General features: G+C 40.3%; 1 protein-coding gene across 2 annotated transcripts in view; it reads right to left on the bottom strand.

Moving 5' to 3' along the window:
* AGMO (alkylglycerol monooxygenase) overlaps positions 1-16211 on the bottom strand; it is a 200484-nt gene extending 184273 nt beyond the window's left edge. For both annotated transcript variants that reach the window (XM_069774164.1, XM_069774171.1), the window contains exons 1-2: positions 16060-16211; positions 9277-9407 (exon numbers count right to left, since the gene is read on the bottom strand). In XM_069774164.1, the coding sequence (XP_069630265.1) occupies positions 9277-9407; positions 16060-16188 (260 nt within the window). In that variant the 5' untranslated portion in view covers positions 16189-16211. The remainder of the gene's footprint in view (positions 1-9276; positions 9408-16059) is intronic.
* Positions 16212-16421: the final 210 nt, after the last annotated feature.

The following is a 16421-nucleotide window of genomic DNA, read 5'->3' as shown; positions in this document are numbered from 1 at the left end:
TTACCTTGTCAGCTGACTTATTAGGGTTGACACAAATCGAGCTGAAATATGCCTGACATACTGCAGTCAAGGCTTTTTTCACGCTTTAGCACAAAGCCAAACTTTCCACAAGGTGGAGGGAAAAGGAGAGGGAGCTGTGGGAGTTCTATTCCCTGTTTTCTATCATCAAGATGAATATGATCCTCTCCCATTCTTAATATGCAAAACCAGTCATGAAATAACCCAAGGCTAAAAAATAATTCACCAAAATGATACAGCTGGGAAATGATTATCAGGCTCTGGAAGCCCTTGATTACAGGAAATAGCACCTACATTTTGAGAAAATGTTCCCACCAGACACAAAAGCTGAATCAAAGCCTCTCCTCTTCCTCAGTATGGCTTTCTTGTCTAGCATTTTAGCCTAAATAATGCAAATCCCCAGTTCTCCTCAAGGAGAAAAAAATCCTATCAAATGCAAAATGAAGTAAAATGGAGGTGAATTTGGTATCCCTACTAGCAGTACTGTACGCAGTATTGCATAACGTTTTGTCTTACAGAACTGACCTTTTCTTCACCAAACCTCTTCCTTTTGCACGTCACTTTTTATCCTCTAATTTAAGACGCTAATATTAATTTACAGTAGTGGGTGAAATAAAACATGAAACAACAGATTTTGGAAGGGAAAGAACTAAAGTCAGTGTTATGCTTTTTTATTATTAAGTCCAAGTCCTGTCTATATAATTCAAGTCACTTCTTGTTTATCTTTGCACTTTCATATGTAAATAAGCAACCAATTAAAAATCCAGAACAACTTAAATATTTTCATGGGAAGTTCCACTGCCTTTAGTAATATAATCCATAGTAGTAACACATTCTGCCCTAAGTTTACGCAAGGTCTTCTAGTAAATTTAATTACATGTGATCTTTAAAAGATGACAAATCCTAGTTTAAAAAGTTCAGTTCAGAAGCTGAGCTTCTGGCATTGTAGCTTACTCTTCTTTCTTTATGAAAATGGAAGTTATATTTCTTTAGACCTATTTATACCTGCCCAGCACACAGGGCACTAAATTCTGTTCCAGTAACTTCAGGACACACAATACTGGGAGATTCTAGAACGTCGTCTTCTGTGAGGCAATGGACCTGACTTATCAATATTTGCATAAATAGCACCATATAAGTCTAATACAAATGCTTACTTAGTACCTTTTTCCAATTGAGGATCTGACTTTGTTCTCTCATACTTGGTTGTTCCATTGAAGTCAGCAAATTTGCATTACAGTTTAAGTTAGATTAGGAACAAGCCAATAATATTCTCAAAGGTCACATATAAACAGAAGTAATGAGGAAAGAGAAAAGGGTATTCTATTCAACTGAGATTAGTTCTTCTGAATTTGCCTAGAACAAAGGAACTGGTAACAGATGACTGTTCCTATGGTCTATAAAAATACAGTGAAATAACTTCAGTGAGACATCATAGCACATCAAATGATGAAATGAGGAAAAATATTTACATGAGAATTTCTATTGAACTGCTTTGGTCATACTTTTGAACTTCTAAAATGATAGTTTGTTTTTGTCAGTGACATACACAGTGGTGAAAGTCTATTCTTTTCAGATCTGCAACACTGATTTACAGAATGGTTAAGAGACATTTTTCCCCCATTTCCGTAACTTCAAGGTGTTGACCCAGGAAACTAGGTTGGCCAGCTCTAAAAATGCTACCCCTGTGCTCCATCTAGTGGAATCCTGATTTAAGCTTAATGCATCTTTTAGCACAAAAGTGCTTCAGTCAGAAGGGTACTCTCTACACAGCAGCAGTTCCTTAGTTTTTTCAAAATGCATGCAAACTGCCACAATTTATCTTAAAGAAAAATACAGAAACATGGAATAAAAATCTACACAACATTTAATGGGCTTAAGAAATTGGTATATTTTGTGAGCTACAGAGACTACTGAACTTAATTAACAACATACTTCCAATAAGGGTAAACTCAGTTCACAGTCTGTACTTTCACAGAAGAGCACAAGTATATTTGAGAACAAACACTGACAGCTTTCCTTTGTTTCTAAAGACATGGCAGGTGCAAAGCTGGGCTCTAAGATTCACGAACGGGCAATCACCGAGCCGTTTACTGGCCCCACTGTATAGAAAAAGGCAATGATGCAATACTAAGGATGTAGACAAATACGCATTCTGTAAACAGCTGTGTCTGTGTACGTGGTTACAACCTAAAAGAGTAATTGGCTCCCTGACAGGCTTGTGTGAAATACAACAATCTCTAGAACATTATGGTAGGTTGAGACTACCAGTTGGTTCAGTCAATTAGTTTGAGAACATCCCAACTCTCCCAAGTCTCTCTCCCAAATCCTTCCTTTTAATGTTTAGTAGCTTATACGTCTTTTCATTAGAAATTTCAGAGTTTTAAACTCTGGCTCAGAGCTTTCCTTAGTCATCACCAAAAAGTAGCGCTCCCTGCATGCCAGGCTGTCTAGAGCTGCTCGTTGGTACTCCGGTGCTCTTCAGCCTGCTTCAAACAAAATGAACCAGGTTAACAAAATTCTACAGTTTAAATCATGGTAATGCTGCTGATATGCCCGGGGAGGACTCACCACTGAGAGAAGTGGAGACGGTAACAGGGGACTGGGGAAGTGGTGATGAGCACCTGACAGCAGGCAGGAAGCACTAGCATCTTTACCGGGCACAGCTGCATTTGGACTTGCCTGAGGATGCAGCATGATTTACACCAAATTTATAAAACTGTGTTAAACTGATGCAGTGAGAAAATAGTAACTCTTGTGTGGATTAATTATCCTAACTTTACTGATTTAGTTCCACTCAATTCATCAATGACAAACCAGATCAAAAAAACCTAATTAGACCAAACAAAGACTGTTCATGTAGTCACTGCCATAAGCTTAACTGAACTGATTTAGAAAATCCCCTTCCAGAGTCAGGTTTGCCTGCTGAAAATGCTACCAGTTCCTGTTGCCCAGTATTGAAACTGTTTATCCTACTCTGACTGCTTTACCTACAGAAGACCAGTGAGTTATTCTTCTGACAGAGCTGTGAGGGCTGTGACCTTTGGCAAATGTGGGAACAATCAGTGGTGTATATGGGACAGTGCAGCCAGAGGGGTGCTCTTATGAAATATATAACTACCTAGCACTACTTGGAGAGGAGTGGGGAGGAATGGGGAAGTGAGTAGATTCTGTCTCTTCAGGCTTGTTACCTATTAAAATCCCATTTTTTTGGAAACATCTATTGACAGGTAGTCTCTTAAATTGCCATAGCTAGCTGCTGCAGGCATGGTCATGACTGCAGGTTCAGTAGAGCCGGAGCCTAGGGCCTGACAGCTCTTGGCTGCCCCGTTCCCACTTGCTTGCCTGTCTCTCTGCCTTAAGCAAATACCTTTTTGCTCCCACAGTGAACTGAAATTAACTCCGCACGGGATCAGATGAGCACCTGAACCAACACAAGAGAAAGGGAGGACTATGTAAGTAAGTACAGGAAGGACAGAAGTGCAGTAGCCAGAAGTTAGGCTGGTTTAGGGGCATGGCATGGCACAGCAGCTCTACTTGCCATTTAATCAGGTTAAGTGATTACCTTTCCAGTTTGGCTCCATCTGCTCATCACTACCCTAAGTGTGGTGGTTACCAGCCCTCAGACCTGCCAGCATAATTGCATGCATAGCTGCTCCCTGACCTGGCTCCGTCAAAATGAATGCAGCTGAGCTTAAACACCTCTTTTATAGTTCTTGGGGGCTTTTGTTTCTGCTTTTAGCTGGATCACTTTGTCAGGACCAGGTTAGGGAGCAATTAAATGTGGAGTTATGTTGGCAGATCTAAGGGGGCAGCTGGATCAGAAGCAACACATCTGACCATGCTCTAAATAAACATCTGTCCAAAGCCTTAGTCAAACAGATGTGGGGAAAAAAAATGTACCTAATAAGTCTTGAAGTGAAAATATAATTTACGAGAAACTGCATGTATCAAATTTTCTTCTGAGAGATGCAATCACTAATTTATGAGATTATAATTTTCTGTGTAGATACTTCAGGAAACCAGGACATACTTTAGATGGATAAATCCATGCAGGCAATTATTTTGTGTTCTGTCAGGACACTGCCAGGTCCACAGGGTTGTGAACTGCTTGCACCAACTTGAATCAAGTGTATTCTCATCAGCTCTGCATATTGCTACTATTAAGAATTGAAAACTTCGGGTTTCAGATTGCAATTTTACATATGTTTTAAAGCAGATAACTCAGTAATGCTACAAAAGAATTGAGGATTTCTTGTCCTGCAACTGACTGCTTTTTTCCAAGCCCACTTCTTGTGCTAGCACAAGATTCTGCACAGCCATAGTAAGAATTGATGCAGGTTAATATGATGGGTGGGTGCTGGACCTGCTTCCTGGGCCACTTTACCACAGGGGAACATGACACTGATGCTGGCAAAAGGGGAGAGAAGGTACAGAGGCAGGAATGAGCAACCAGAAATACAAGTCAAAGGTGCTTCATCTGGCAGCAGTGCTGGTCTAAAATGTACATGAAACTGCCTCTCCAATCTAACTTCTGGAAGATTATTTAAAATCTAGATATGTACAAAACTCTGAATATCCTGGTCTACAGCAGAAACAGGATTTGTACTCCTTTGATTCAGTTACTGCTGATGTGCAGATATCTTAAGATGCATAATAGCATGAACCAATCAAAAAGCATTTTCTCATTCCTTTCTGATGTTCAACGCTTCAGAGAACTCTAATCTCCTGTTTCAAAAACCAAAGTAAATAATGTATACAAATGGTAATGTTCTCTTTAGAAATGGAGACGTTTACTGCAGACTTGACCAACAAAACTCTTTTAGACATATATATATATATACACACTCACACACTGTCTGACTGTGTTGCAGACTTGAACACTAAAAACTGGCAATTGAGCATGACCATAAAGAACGGAGACTTTCCCAACTAGTTTGAAAATGTACCTACCTCAGTTATCCCCCAAACACTTTTTGATTTGATTTACGTTCTGCTGCTTTAAAAGAAGAAATGGGCCAATATGAAATAATGCACATACTTGTATAGTGGATATTTATACCCAAAATAAACTTTCTCTTGGGAGAATATTTTTAAAGCAGCATTTCAAGTCTCCTGGCAATGGTTAGTTAGAAAAGTTATTTATTTATTTAGAATAAAAGTTCTCAGAAATTTTTTAACCACCAACATTTAGGATGCTGGGAGTAAGCTTAGTAATTCAAGTTTCTCCCTTTCCCCCAAATTACTTTTCATTGCATATAACATTTAGTGTTCATACATGCAGAGGAATGCATAGTATGCATTAAGGCAGAGAAAATTATATTTAAGAAATGTATGGGCTATTTTACAAGAGACAGTATGTGCGCATAAAGCAACTCAACTTACTATATGCTGTTGAGTCTAATAAGCCTAAAAACAAAACACATTGCCTTGTCCAATTAGACTTTTCCACTTACACCTACATTTTTAATATTTGGCATATGAATATCAACAATTTATGATTTGCATTTTCTCCAACAATGAAGTAAGAAACACTGAATAAATACTGTTTTCCCTCAAGATATGCAGTACTTCTGTTATACAGGCTGTGCAATGGAAAAACATACTTAGAGGCTGAATATGGTCTGTGACTCCTAATTTTTTCATTAAATATAAAGACCTCTTTGCAATGATGCATCTGAAGCTTCATTCTAACTAATAGACTGAAGCCCACCATTTTAGATTGAACCACAGATTTTTTTAAGGAAGTGGCAAACCATTGCTGCTAGTTGAGAAAATGAAAATTAGTCCCTGGGAGAGGATACAATCAATGGTGTGTTAATCTAACCTTCAGCTGTTAATGATTTGCACTAGTATTTCCCCTGATGCTGTGGGTTCTGCTGAAATATTGTTTTAGCAGTTTCTGTCAGCTTTCCCTACCTTTTTTCTGCCTGAACAGGAAAGACTGAAGTGAAAGTTTTAGCAACAGATTTTGCATGTGCTTCCCCCCACCCCCCTTTTTTATCTGACCCAGTTCTTTCACACCATGGAGGCAGAAGACAGAACGGTAAACTGTTCTGTTTTTTTTCAGTTAGAGCCTTTTTAGCCAGTCTATTATTCACAACTCCTCTTACTCACAGAAGAGGTGTTATACTGAGCAGTCACCACCAGAATTGTGATATTAACATGCAATTAAATAATTTAGGAAGTCTGTATTTTGCCTGCTTCTTTCACATTCAGCCAGAAAGTTTAAAGCTTTACAGAACTCTTTTTTTTGGAAAGAACTGTTGAGGAGGGTCTTGTATTTTCAGCCATGAGAGCCACACAAGTGACCTGGAAGAGACTTCTTGTGCTTGTGTAGCAATGAGTTAAGTGTACCAATCCTGCAGATTTGCCTGATGCTGCAAAGTTTGTGTCCTTATGGATCATTTGGTTCACTCACTTGAAACAACCTTGCAAAATAATTCTTATCCAAAAGAAAACTGCGTAGCCCACAAGCCAAATTCTACAGCAAAGTACTGAGTGCCAAAATAATAAAAGTACTCAGCAACTTGCAAAGCTGCATTCCACACATGCAACGCTAGTTCTCTTAACAATCATTTCTTCCATGAATAAGTGCATCTGAAGCATTTCAGTATTCTTAAAATAAAGCCAAAAGGCTTTGCAAAACCATTCAAATTTACTTTACGTGTATCTCAGTCCCCATGTTTAACTTAATCAGTCCTGAATACTTCAGATGAAAAAATATGTGTTTAGCATGGTAACCCTCTGAAGTGTATGACTGTCTAGAAAATTTGGGTTAAGTTGCAGAAGCGTCATTTGAACTATTTCAATATTAGCTGCCTGCAAACTAGAGTAAGCCTTTATCAGGGTTGTGTGTTGGTGCACACAAGTGTAATGTATTGATAAATATTTAATTTATTAAATTAAACAGCTTAAAATATAATGAAAAATTGAAAGTTTCTCCTTCAAGATCATGCTTACAAGTCATATTAAAAGCAACAAAATGGTTTGAATATAGGTGTCGTGGTTTAACCCCAGCCAGCAACTAAGCACTACGCAGCCGCTCACTCACTCCCCCCTCATCCAGTGGGATGGGGGAGAAAATCGGGAAAAGAAGTAAAACTCACGGGTTGAGATAAGAACGGTTTAATAGAACAGAAAAGAAGAAACTAATAATGATAATGATAACACTAATAAAATGACAACAGTAGTAATAAAAGGATTGAAATGTACAAATGATGCGCAGGGCAATTGCTCACCACCCGCCGACCGACACCCAGCCAGTCCCCGAGCCGCGATTTCCTTCCCCCCTCTTCCCAGTTCCTAAACTAGATGGGACGTCCCATGGTATGGAATACACTGTTGGCCAGTTTGGGTCAGGTGCCCTGGCTGGGCATGAGAAGCTGAAAAATCCTTGACTATAGTCTAAACACTACTGAGCAACAACTGAAAACATCAGCGTTATCAACATTCTTCACATACTGAACTCAAAACATAGCACTGTACCAGCTACTAGGAAGACAGTTAACTCTATCCCAGCTGAAACCAGGACAATAGGTTGTACACTAGACGCAAAAATAGCTTAATGAAATTCTCAAATAACTTAGACCTTACTTTACGTTTGAATATTTCTCATGCTGAAAGCTCATGCCTCTTATTTGCAGATATATGAAGAGTTCAGGAGAGTGTCTTTAAGTGACATTATTTATCTACCAAATTCCTTAAAAGGCTTTATACATGGTATTTACTACTGATAACTAACATAATCCATCACAAGTAGTCTTTGTACCTAATTTAAAGGCACAGACATAGATCTTGTCAAAACTTTTCTTAGAAAGTTTGAAAAAAAAATCAGGTAAATGTCAAATGTTCAATAGATTACAAAGCGGGTGATTTACACATTTCAGAAAATGGGTGCTACTTGCCAGAAGGGATAATGTTTTTGTTGCTGTGCTCTTTGAATGTATTTTATCAATAACCTGGATTGAAAGAGGAGATTTCTAGTAAAATTTGCAATGACAAAAACCAGGGATCTCTAAGTAACAAAGACAACATCTCATGGATTCAAAGTATTTTAGGATGACCAAATGTACAATCCATGTATTTCTATGTGGCCAAATATAAGAACATAGTGCCTATGAATGAGGAATGTAAGCCACAGAATCTAAAAAAATATTTGGGGATGAAGGACTGCTCAAAGGACCTGGGATATATAAAGGGAGGAACAACAAGTAGAAATAGAGAACAAATGACTTCATTATTTGGCACTGATGTAGTAGTTTCTGAAATATGGAGTGCACTTGAGACATCAACACTAAGAAGGCTGAAAAACTGCAGAGGATTCAGAAAAAGGACTGTGGGAATAACTGAAAGACTTGAAAATACACCATATAGTCAAATTCAAATAATAGAAACTTTTCTTCATGCAATGAACAGATTATATGCAATTTGATGGTAATCTGTAAATTTATTACATGGGGAATAGAAATGTAATCGCATTCTAATAGAAAAGATGTAATAAAAAACTATCATCTGGAAGCTCATATCATACAAAGGCAGATCTAAAACATGGCATTCCTTAGAAGTAATTAGAGCTCCTGAAAAACATTTAGAGCAATTTATATAAAGAATTTGCTGGATTCCCTGTTACTGGATATTTAGTAATCCACAGTGGATATTTCTTTAAAACACAACTCTGTTCATGGTGAACTAATTCAGGCAAATCTTATGGCCTTTACATTGGAGAGTAGATTAGATGATCATGTTTGCAACAATTCCCTCAGGCATTAAAATCCAGTGAAATCAAACACGAGATTACAACTGAGTTCAAAGAACTTTGGATCACACGCATAGTCACAGTTCTATCAATCTGCTTAAATGCACACAATTTTATTTTTAAAGGCTAATGAAAATAATGGACTTGGCTTGGTTTGTTGGTTTTGTTTTCTTCTTTCTGAAGTTTAATGAAAGAAACTCAGATTTTAACATACAGTCTAACATAAGATATGGTCAAGTCAGCTGAAGTCCCAGAATCAGCCAAGATCAAATACAGATGAATATAATTGGAGCTGGAAAATACCCTGCAAGTATGATATTTAGCCTTACAGATTAGAAAGACATTTACACTCTTCATGCAACTTCATTTTAGCAAAGTAAGATCCAGATGCCTTGTTTAATCATTTTGGGTTAGCAATAACAACTTCAATATATAATTCTCTTTTCTTCCTTCTTAGTGATTAAAAAACAATCTTAAGCTAATATAACACGTATACTTACTCTGGCAGTCGAGACAGGATGCCTAAGGAAAGAGAACTTATGCCATCATTAATCCGACCTGACAGCTTACGCTTCTGAACCCAGCTGACAGCAAACTCCAGCCCAATAAAAGCAATGAAGAATGGAATACTCTGAAAAACAGTTTGAAGAAAAGAAGTCACATCACAAATAGAATTAGATTCACCTTTCCTAACAGCACTTTATACAGCCAGATACTTCTCAGGTTGTCTGGCACCTTACTAGCTACTACTATGATAAAGCTCCACGTGGACCTTAAGCATCAGAACAACCAAGGCTATCATTTAATCCACAACACAAGCATAAGTCCAGTGCACTAACCTTCTCCCATATTATTTTCTTTTGTATCTTCTGCACATAGATTGTTATATGGCATCAAAACAAAACACAAAAGTCTTTCCAAACTCAGGTTTCTCATAGTCAAGAAAATCAGTGAAAGCAGCAACAACAAGGTAAAACAGAATCTGCTTTTGATTTGATATGTAAGAAGTTTTTGAATGTGTTCAGCCACTGAATTTGGCATCCAACAATATTATCTGAAAGACATAGTAAAGTGAGTTTCCTTCTACTCGGCATTTCTGTTGCCATGCTTTTGCTGCAGATAGCAACAGCTCTTCTGTGCGCGTTTTCGTCAGAAAACCCAGTAACTATGCAGCCCATTCCAATTTGGGCCATACCACATGTTCTCTTTCCAGACCCAGCAGCAATGATACAATGTTCCCTTTTTTCTTTTGGGTTGTACTAACTGTAAAATAATTTTCTGCCTTTCTGAAGAAAAGTATAATGAGGAGTGAGACTGAAACATTTCTCACTCACAACACTGCTTCAGTCTAGGATTCAATTCACACTGTCCATCTTGCATCCCAGATCAACGGGCAAGTTGAAAATGCACAACAGCAGCACCCAATGGAGAAAAGTATGGCTGTGACTAGTGGTAGGACTGGGTAACATATTGTGACAACACAACTTTTCATCAGTGGAGAAAGATTGTTACAGCTGTTCTCAAATTTTCATCAGCATAAGCAAGAAAAAAGGACTGAATAACAGTAATTGATAGAGTGTACGTTTTTTTGCTAACACTGGAGTGCTAACAGTCCCTGCACTTCATGGGTGGAAGGAATGATGCGGCAGTGGCAGCATATCAGCCACCGCCGCCAAAATCTAGGCAACCTATGGCAAGGAAAATAGGAAGGAGTTGTTTTGCTTGCATCAGATCTCTGTGCACATGAATGTTCCTTCAGCTGCCTCCCTCGCTCTGTAGAAAACTTTTAAGTGACCATGGAGACATTCAGACAACTCCTTCTCAGTGGTATTAAGGCATAAAATTCCCACCATGTTTTGCAGGGCAAAAGAAATGCAAGACCAGTGAGACTTTCTGTACCATTATGGAAGGCATCACACTGCCAAACTTGCCCTGTTAGTCATCTTCTGCTGCCCGCTTCAAATGACCTGCAAACACCTATAGATTCACAGACTGGAATCCTTCAAACTGCATTGCTGTAGAAGAGAGGCTGCTCCTGCCTATACAACATTTTAATGGAAGAAGCATGTTGCCTCTGCAAATGCCATTGCATTTTGGAGGGTGCTCATTTTTGTTGCCAAGTGAGATGTGATCCGGGAATTCCTACCAGGCTGGGACACTAAAGAGACTAAGATGGATATAGACCAGATTGCTCAGTCGAAGAAGAACTGGATGATACAAACCATGCAAGCAGCAAGAGATTTATAGCGTCTAGGAAATCTGAAAGTTCATAAACTTCAGCAGCTCAGGGTTAGGTTACAATAGCAGATGAACAGAGATAAATATCAACATGGCACTTTTTAATTTAGATGCCTAGCTTGCTCTTTAACAGGTATCTAAAAGCCTGTTTGGGATATGCACTAACTGATGATATAAAAACCTTTGAAAGCAAAGGAAGACCTATGGATAAAGCCTAAAGAGCACCCAAGAAAAGCAATGTGGTAAATCTGTGGATATTTGAAATCAATAATAAATAAAGAAATAAAAAACAAACCCCGCAACCTTCCATTTGAAAACATTGAAACATTCTAGGAAAATACGAATTACTCCTTGTTTTGCTCTAGCTGCTTCATTTCTAAGTAGACAAGACTTTTAATGTACTTTTCTTAATTGATTTAATTAAAGAACAGATTCCTAACTTATCAAACAAAGGTTGATGACCACAGCTGTACACTCCAGAAGAGATAAAAAGAGTCTTACTAAGAACAACTAAGAAACACTTGACCACAATATTAGGAGCCAGGTCTAGCACAGAGTACAGGCAGTTTCAGTTATGGAACAGCAGAAGCTGCACAGCAAATTGAATGGGCTCAGGACAGAAGCAGTGGGATGCTTTATTCATGAAATGAAAATAGTGAATAGGAAATATACAATGCCTGTATTCTATGTGGTGATTCACTTTACCTAGCAACCTCTGAAATGGTTAAAATACTTGACTTTATACTAATACGCATTAATATAACTTCTTTCCCATTGACTTCATTAAATATTTTGTTCCCACTGTGAAGCTGTGAGACAGCCAAGCATTTGACAGCATTTTTTGACTCACAAATAGGGAGTGTCATGGCAAGGAGGATAGAGAAACATTCAGACAGCCTTAACCTCCTGCCCATCAAGGAGCTTGCGAAAGGAAAGATTTATGGCATACCTTTTAGTATCTAAGAAATTACTATCCCTCTCCCACATACCCACATTAAGCTTTGTCCAAAGCAGTTCACAGGGATCAACTATGTCAGGTTAGTATGTATTATTTATGTGACCATAACACCCAACAGCTATTGTCATGAAGCAGGATCATACCATGTTAGATGCCGTACAAACAGAAGGAAAAGTCACTCCCTATTCCAAACAGCCTGCAGTCTAAGGATGAGATGTAATATAGCAGAAGGATAATGTGACTAATTCAGGAAAAAAGGAGACAGTCAGTAAGGCAGACAATAGTCTTGCGCTAGACTAACCATTACTTTTTTTTTTTCCTTTTTTAAGTTAAAGTGACAATGAAGACATTTAAGGAACCTGTTGAGGATGGGTAGCTCTGCAAAAGTTTTCAAGAATTGCCCCTACAAACAAAATGGCACAAAGTTAAGAAATAGCTACTGTTGGCATCACAGGTCAGAGGCAGAAGCTGGATCCTTTTGATATCTCCTGGTTTATAAATGTTTTACTCTCTCTCTGTTTCATGTTTCTTTCTCGTCACCCATCACTGGAAATACTTAATGGAGATTTGCATTAGCTTGTGGTTTACTTGTATAACTGATCCATAACTTGAAAGTCTTACTCTGAGCACTAAGAGGAGTTCCCTTATAAGTAACCAACTCTTACAGAATGCAAAGGACCATTTAAAATCAGTTTCTGCTTTATACAGTTGCAAAAAATAATATTCTAAGTTGAAACTCAGCATAAATTCATGGGTTTATTGCAAGTCTTGAAACAGTTTCTGTTTTCTTAAAGTCCCAGGTCCTTATAACATAAGAATCTCAACTTTCATGTAAAACTAAATACGAAGGTTCTGTGCCTCATTATTTAGAAGCAAAGCCTAAAATGTGAATTGAGTGTAAATGTGAACTTAATCTTTAGGCTCTCAAAAGCAGAGAGAAAATAGAAAAGAAAAACAGTGATTATTAAATTTAAAGCTTTCATTTTGGGGCTCTCAGCAGAAGGAACAGTGTGCTCTCTTCCTGAGTCTGACTCAGGAAAGTCTTTACTGAGCACAAGTGATAATTTCAGAATGTAGCAAGGAGCAAAGTGAAGTTGTTGCTGTTCATGAAAACTATATTCGGCAAGCAAAAAGCAGCACTCTGTCTGCCCATCTGTAGATTATGAGAAAATCAAAAAAACAGAGCATAATCTTATACCCATAGCAAATAGGATGCTCATGAAACGACAAGGCAAGCCATCAGCATACATTGTAAGAGTCAGGATGTTCCGCCCTGGAGAAAGAAAATTGACTTATGCTTTCTCTTCTCTTCCTAGAAATAATGGAAAATCAAGGGTTTCAAATTCTATGTGACAAAAGCTTACATAAAAATAAATTCTATGATTATGGTCCAGGATTTGGACCCCTTTTCCCAGAATTTTGGACATTAGTTGGATGGGTGATGTTTCCCTGGGCAGTGCTGCAGAGCTTTGCTACTAGTCACTGGTAGCTGATCAGCTCATGTTTTAAACAGAACTTGGGGCCTTCACGTACAGCTCTGCCAACACACAGAGCACAATGCAGGGACCAGGAGCTGTCCTGCCTCTGAAAAGGGAAGTAGTATAACCACAGCCAGAACATACATGACACAAGTTAAGCTAAATTATTCTGTTCTCAAAATCAGAGCTGCTTCAGCCAGTGCTGTCATTTGCTGCCCAGATGTAACAGCACAGCTGACCAGCTCAAGGGAGCTACTCCTATGAAGTGCATATATTTTGTAAATCTCCAAAGTGCTCAATTTTGCAGATCACTAAAAACATGAATATTTGTGTGAATTAAGAGGTTCTGCCACTTGCTTAAAGTTGGAAGGTGCATATCCCCTCAACTGTAGCCATGTGATTTAATGTACTAGAAATACCTTCATCCATATGATACACATGATAGATCACAGAGCCAAGATCTAAATCCCACTTCTACATGGTGTCTCAGAAAAAAAACAACAAAAACTGTTTAGGAGACAATATCATCAGTAGTTTGTTTCATACCCACATCATTGTTACTGTCTTTTAGAGTGAATTATTTGAGCTGAGGCCTTCATTTATTACCAGCTCTACACTAGACGTTTTTTGTTCTATGTTGGGCTGAGCTCAGACATCCACATCTGTATTTGTACCAATTTAAGGGTTACCACTCAAAGCCCCCCTTGAATGGTTCCTCAGGTCACTATTAAATCTAGCCCTCCTGAATCCAATGGATCTGCTGCTCTTGCAATTGTTCCCTAAACAGTCCAAGCGAAGCTGCCAGAGTAGTAGTTCAAATGCAGAACAGTGACAAGCAGCTGGAGAGGGACTGTAGATAGTTACCTTCTGCCCACAAACACATGTCCAGAAGAAGAGGTGTGAACACTGCCTACGCTGAGACCAAAGCCATAGAGTTAAAACAGTTATACCACTAAAAGACTTCTACACACCAACCTAACCAAGCATCAAAAGATCTGTTCTGGCAAGAAATGCACTGGCAGGGGATTCTAGTACAACTAACCAAAGATAGCAATTATAGGAAACTATAACCATAATGGGAAAACTTTTTTTAGTGTAGTTTTTGTGTGAGGTATATATTCCCTTACAAACTTATCACAACGGTGCTCTACAACAGCAGAAGCCTGCAGGCACTTTTGTAATGCAAAGAAGTATTGAGAATCCTTCCACAAACTTTTACAGTTTTGTGCCCAAGTAAAAGAAATTCCAGGTTTGGCCAAGGTCTGAGCTGAATATTGCACAGGTCTGCATGGGAGAAGAAAGCCCAGGGATGTTAAGGAATCCTGCTGGCAAGAAAGTGAATGATACTCGGCTGGAAATGTGCGAACAGTAAAAGGGATTGAGATAGGCAATAGATAAGAGCTGGAGGGAGAGATCAGCTGACTAGGCAAAACTGTCAAGCTCTAGACAGTCTTCCTCGACCACGATGCTATAGCTTAGTTGCAAAATGCCTCTGAGGAAAGCAGTCCATCGACCAGACACTGCACGCACAGGCTGGGTTTGCAGCAGCTGTCTGCTTACCCTATCCAAAAGGGCAATGTTTGCTGATAACAGCCATCAGCAAGGGGCTGCTGCATGCTATGATTCCCAGAAAGCTGCTGACAGTGCTGCACTGCTCTGCGCAACCCATGACAACTCCATCGCAGCCCAACAGCAGCTGCTGTGCAGCAGTCCAAGGTTTACCTGGCAGAGGAGCTAGCCAGAGCTACCAGGACCCATACGAAAAGTGTGGATCTTCAGTGAAGCTGGACTGAATTTACTTTGACAAGGGCAAAATAGTTTTTAATCTGCTCTCTCCATGAAAAGCTTACATGGCTTCCAGGTTCAGCAGGAGCTGTGTGCCAAGATATGTGCAATAGGTAGGACAGAAGGGAGCAAAGGTACCTTCATAGGAGTGGACAAGCTGGCAGGGCAGCAGGGGAGGAGAGCTGCTGCCTGCTGCCAAGGGCGTTCTCACCCCGACCTCTGTACTCTTGCCTTGGAGCTTTAGGAGACAGCACTGTCCCAACACAAATATTTGTTCTCAATTCTCTTAAACAATCTTTATTTTTTCTTTTAAAGAGAAATTTTTATTTTTCTTTTTTTTTGACTGAGCTTGTAGCACTTGCCTCAAGGGCACAGAGAGACCTGACATTTTGCTTGCTTTGAGAACTGTAATAGCCAAACACAGTATCATGTTTTCTGGTTTACTCAGTTCAGCTCGCTGTCACTATATCCAGCAGCACCGACAAGCTGAACAATGTTAGCATGAACCCCCAGGTACCTGGGGCGCTTCTCTGAAAACTTTAGCGCCTGGTATCAGGAGAAAGCATCCGAGGCTCCATTTAAAATAAGCTAAAACAGAGCGCGCGGTTACCTAGGCAGCTTACACGGGCAGCTTGCAGAGAGCCCAGGAGTGAAAGCCGTCAGAGGAAGACAAGGTATTTAACCTTAACTTAGGCGCCCTTCGGCGGACGTCGTTCCCCTGGACCGCCCGTGGCTTCGGGAAAAAGGCAGGCGGCAGCTGCGCGCAGGGTGGGCGGAGGGGGCGGCGAAGGATGCCGCCGGGGAAGAAGGGAGGGGACTCTCACCTTCTCCACGTAGTCGGGCACCTCCTCCACCGTGCGGAAGGAGCTCTCGCCGGGCGGCAGCGCGTAGAAGAGAGCGCGGAGCTGCTGCCCCGGCGCGGTGGCCCGCGGCCCGGCCGCCCCGCCGCCCATGGCCGCCCCGCCGCCCGTGGCCCGGCTGCGCTGGGCTCCGCGCCGGCGCCGCCGAGGCGAGTGCAGGCGCAGGAACAGCGGGGAGCTCCCGCCCCTCGCCCCGCGGCGCGGCGCCTGCGGCCCGGGGCGGCGCAGGCCTCGGGCTGTGGGCCCGGCCCGGCTGCCTTCCCTCGTTTCCCCACGGCGCTGGCCGGCTCGAGGGCCGCCGCGGGGAAGGCCTCGGGTTTCTTAGT

The sequence above is a fragment of the Haliaeetus albicilla genome, chromosome 2 (assembly GCF_947461875.1).
Source record: "Haliaeetus albicilla chromosome 2, bHalAlb1.1, whole genome shotgun sequence".
NCBI classification, from domain to species: Eukaryota; Metazoa; Chordata; class Aves; order Accipitriformes; family Accipitridae; genus Haliaeetus; species Haliaeetus albicilla.
This window is presented reverse-complemented; position numbering and strand designations above follow the sequence as displayed.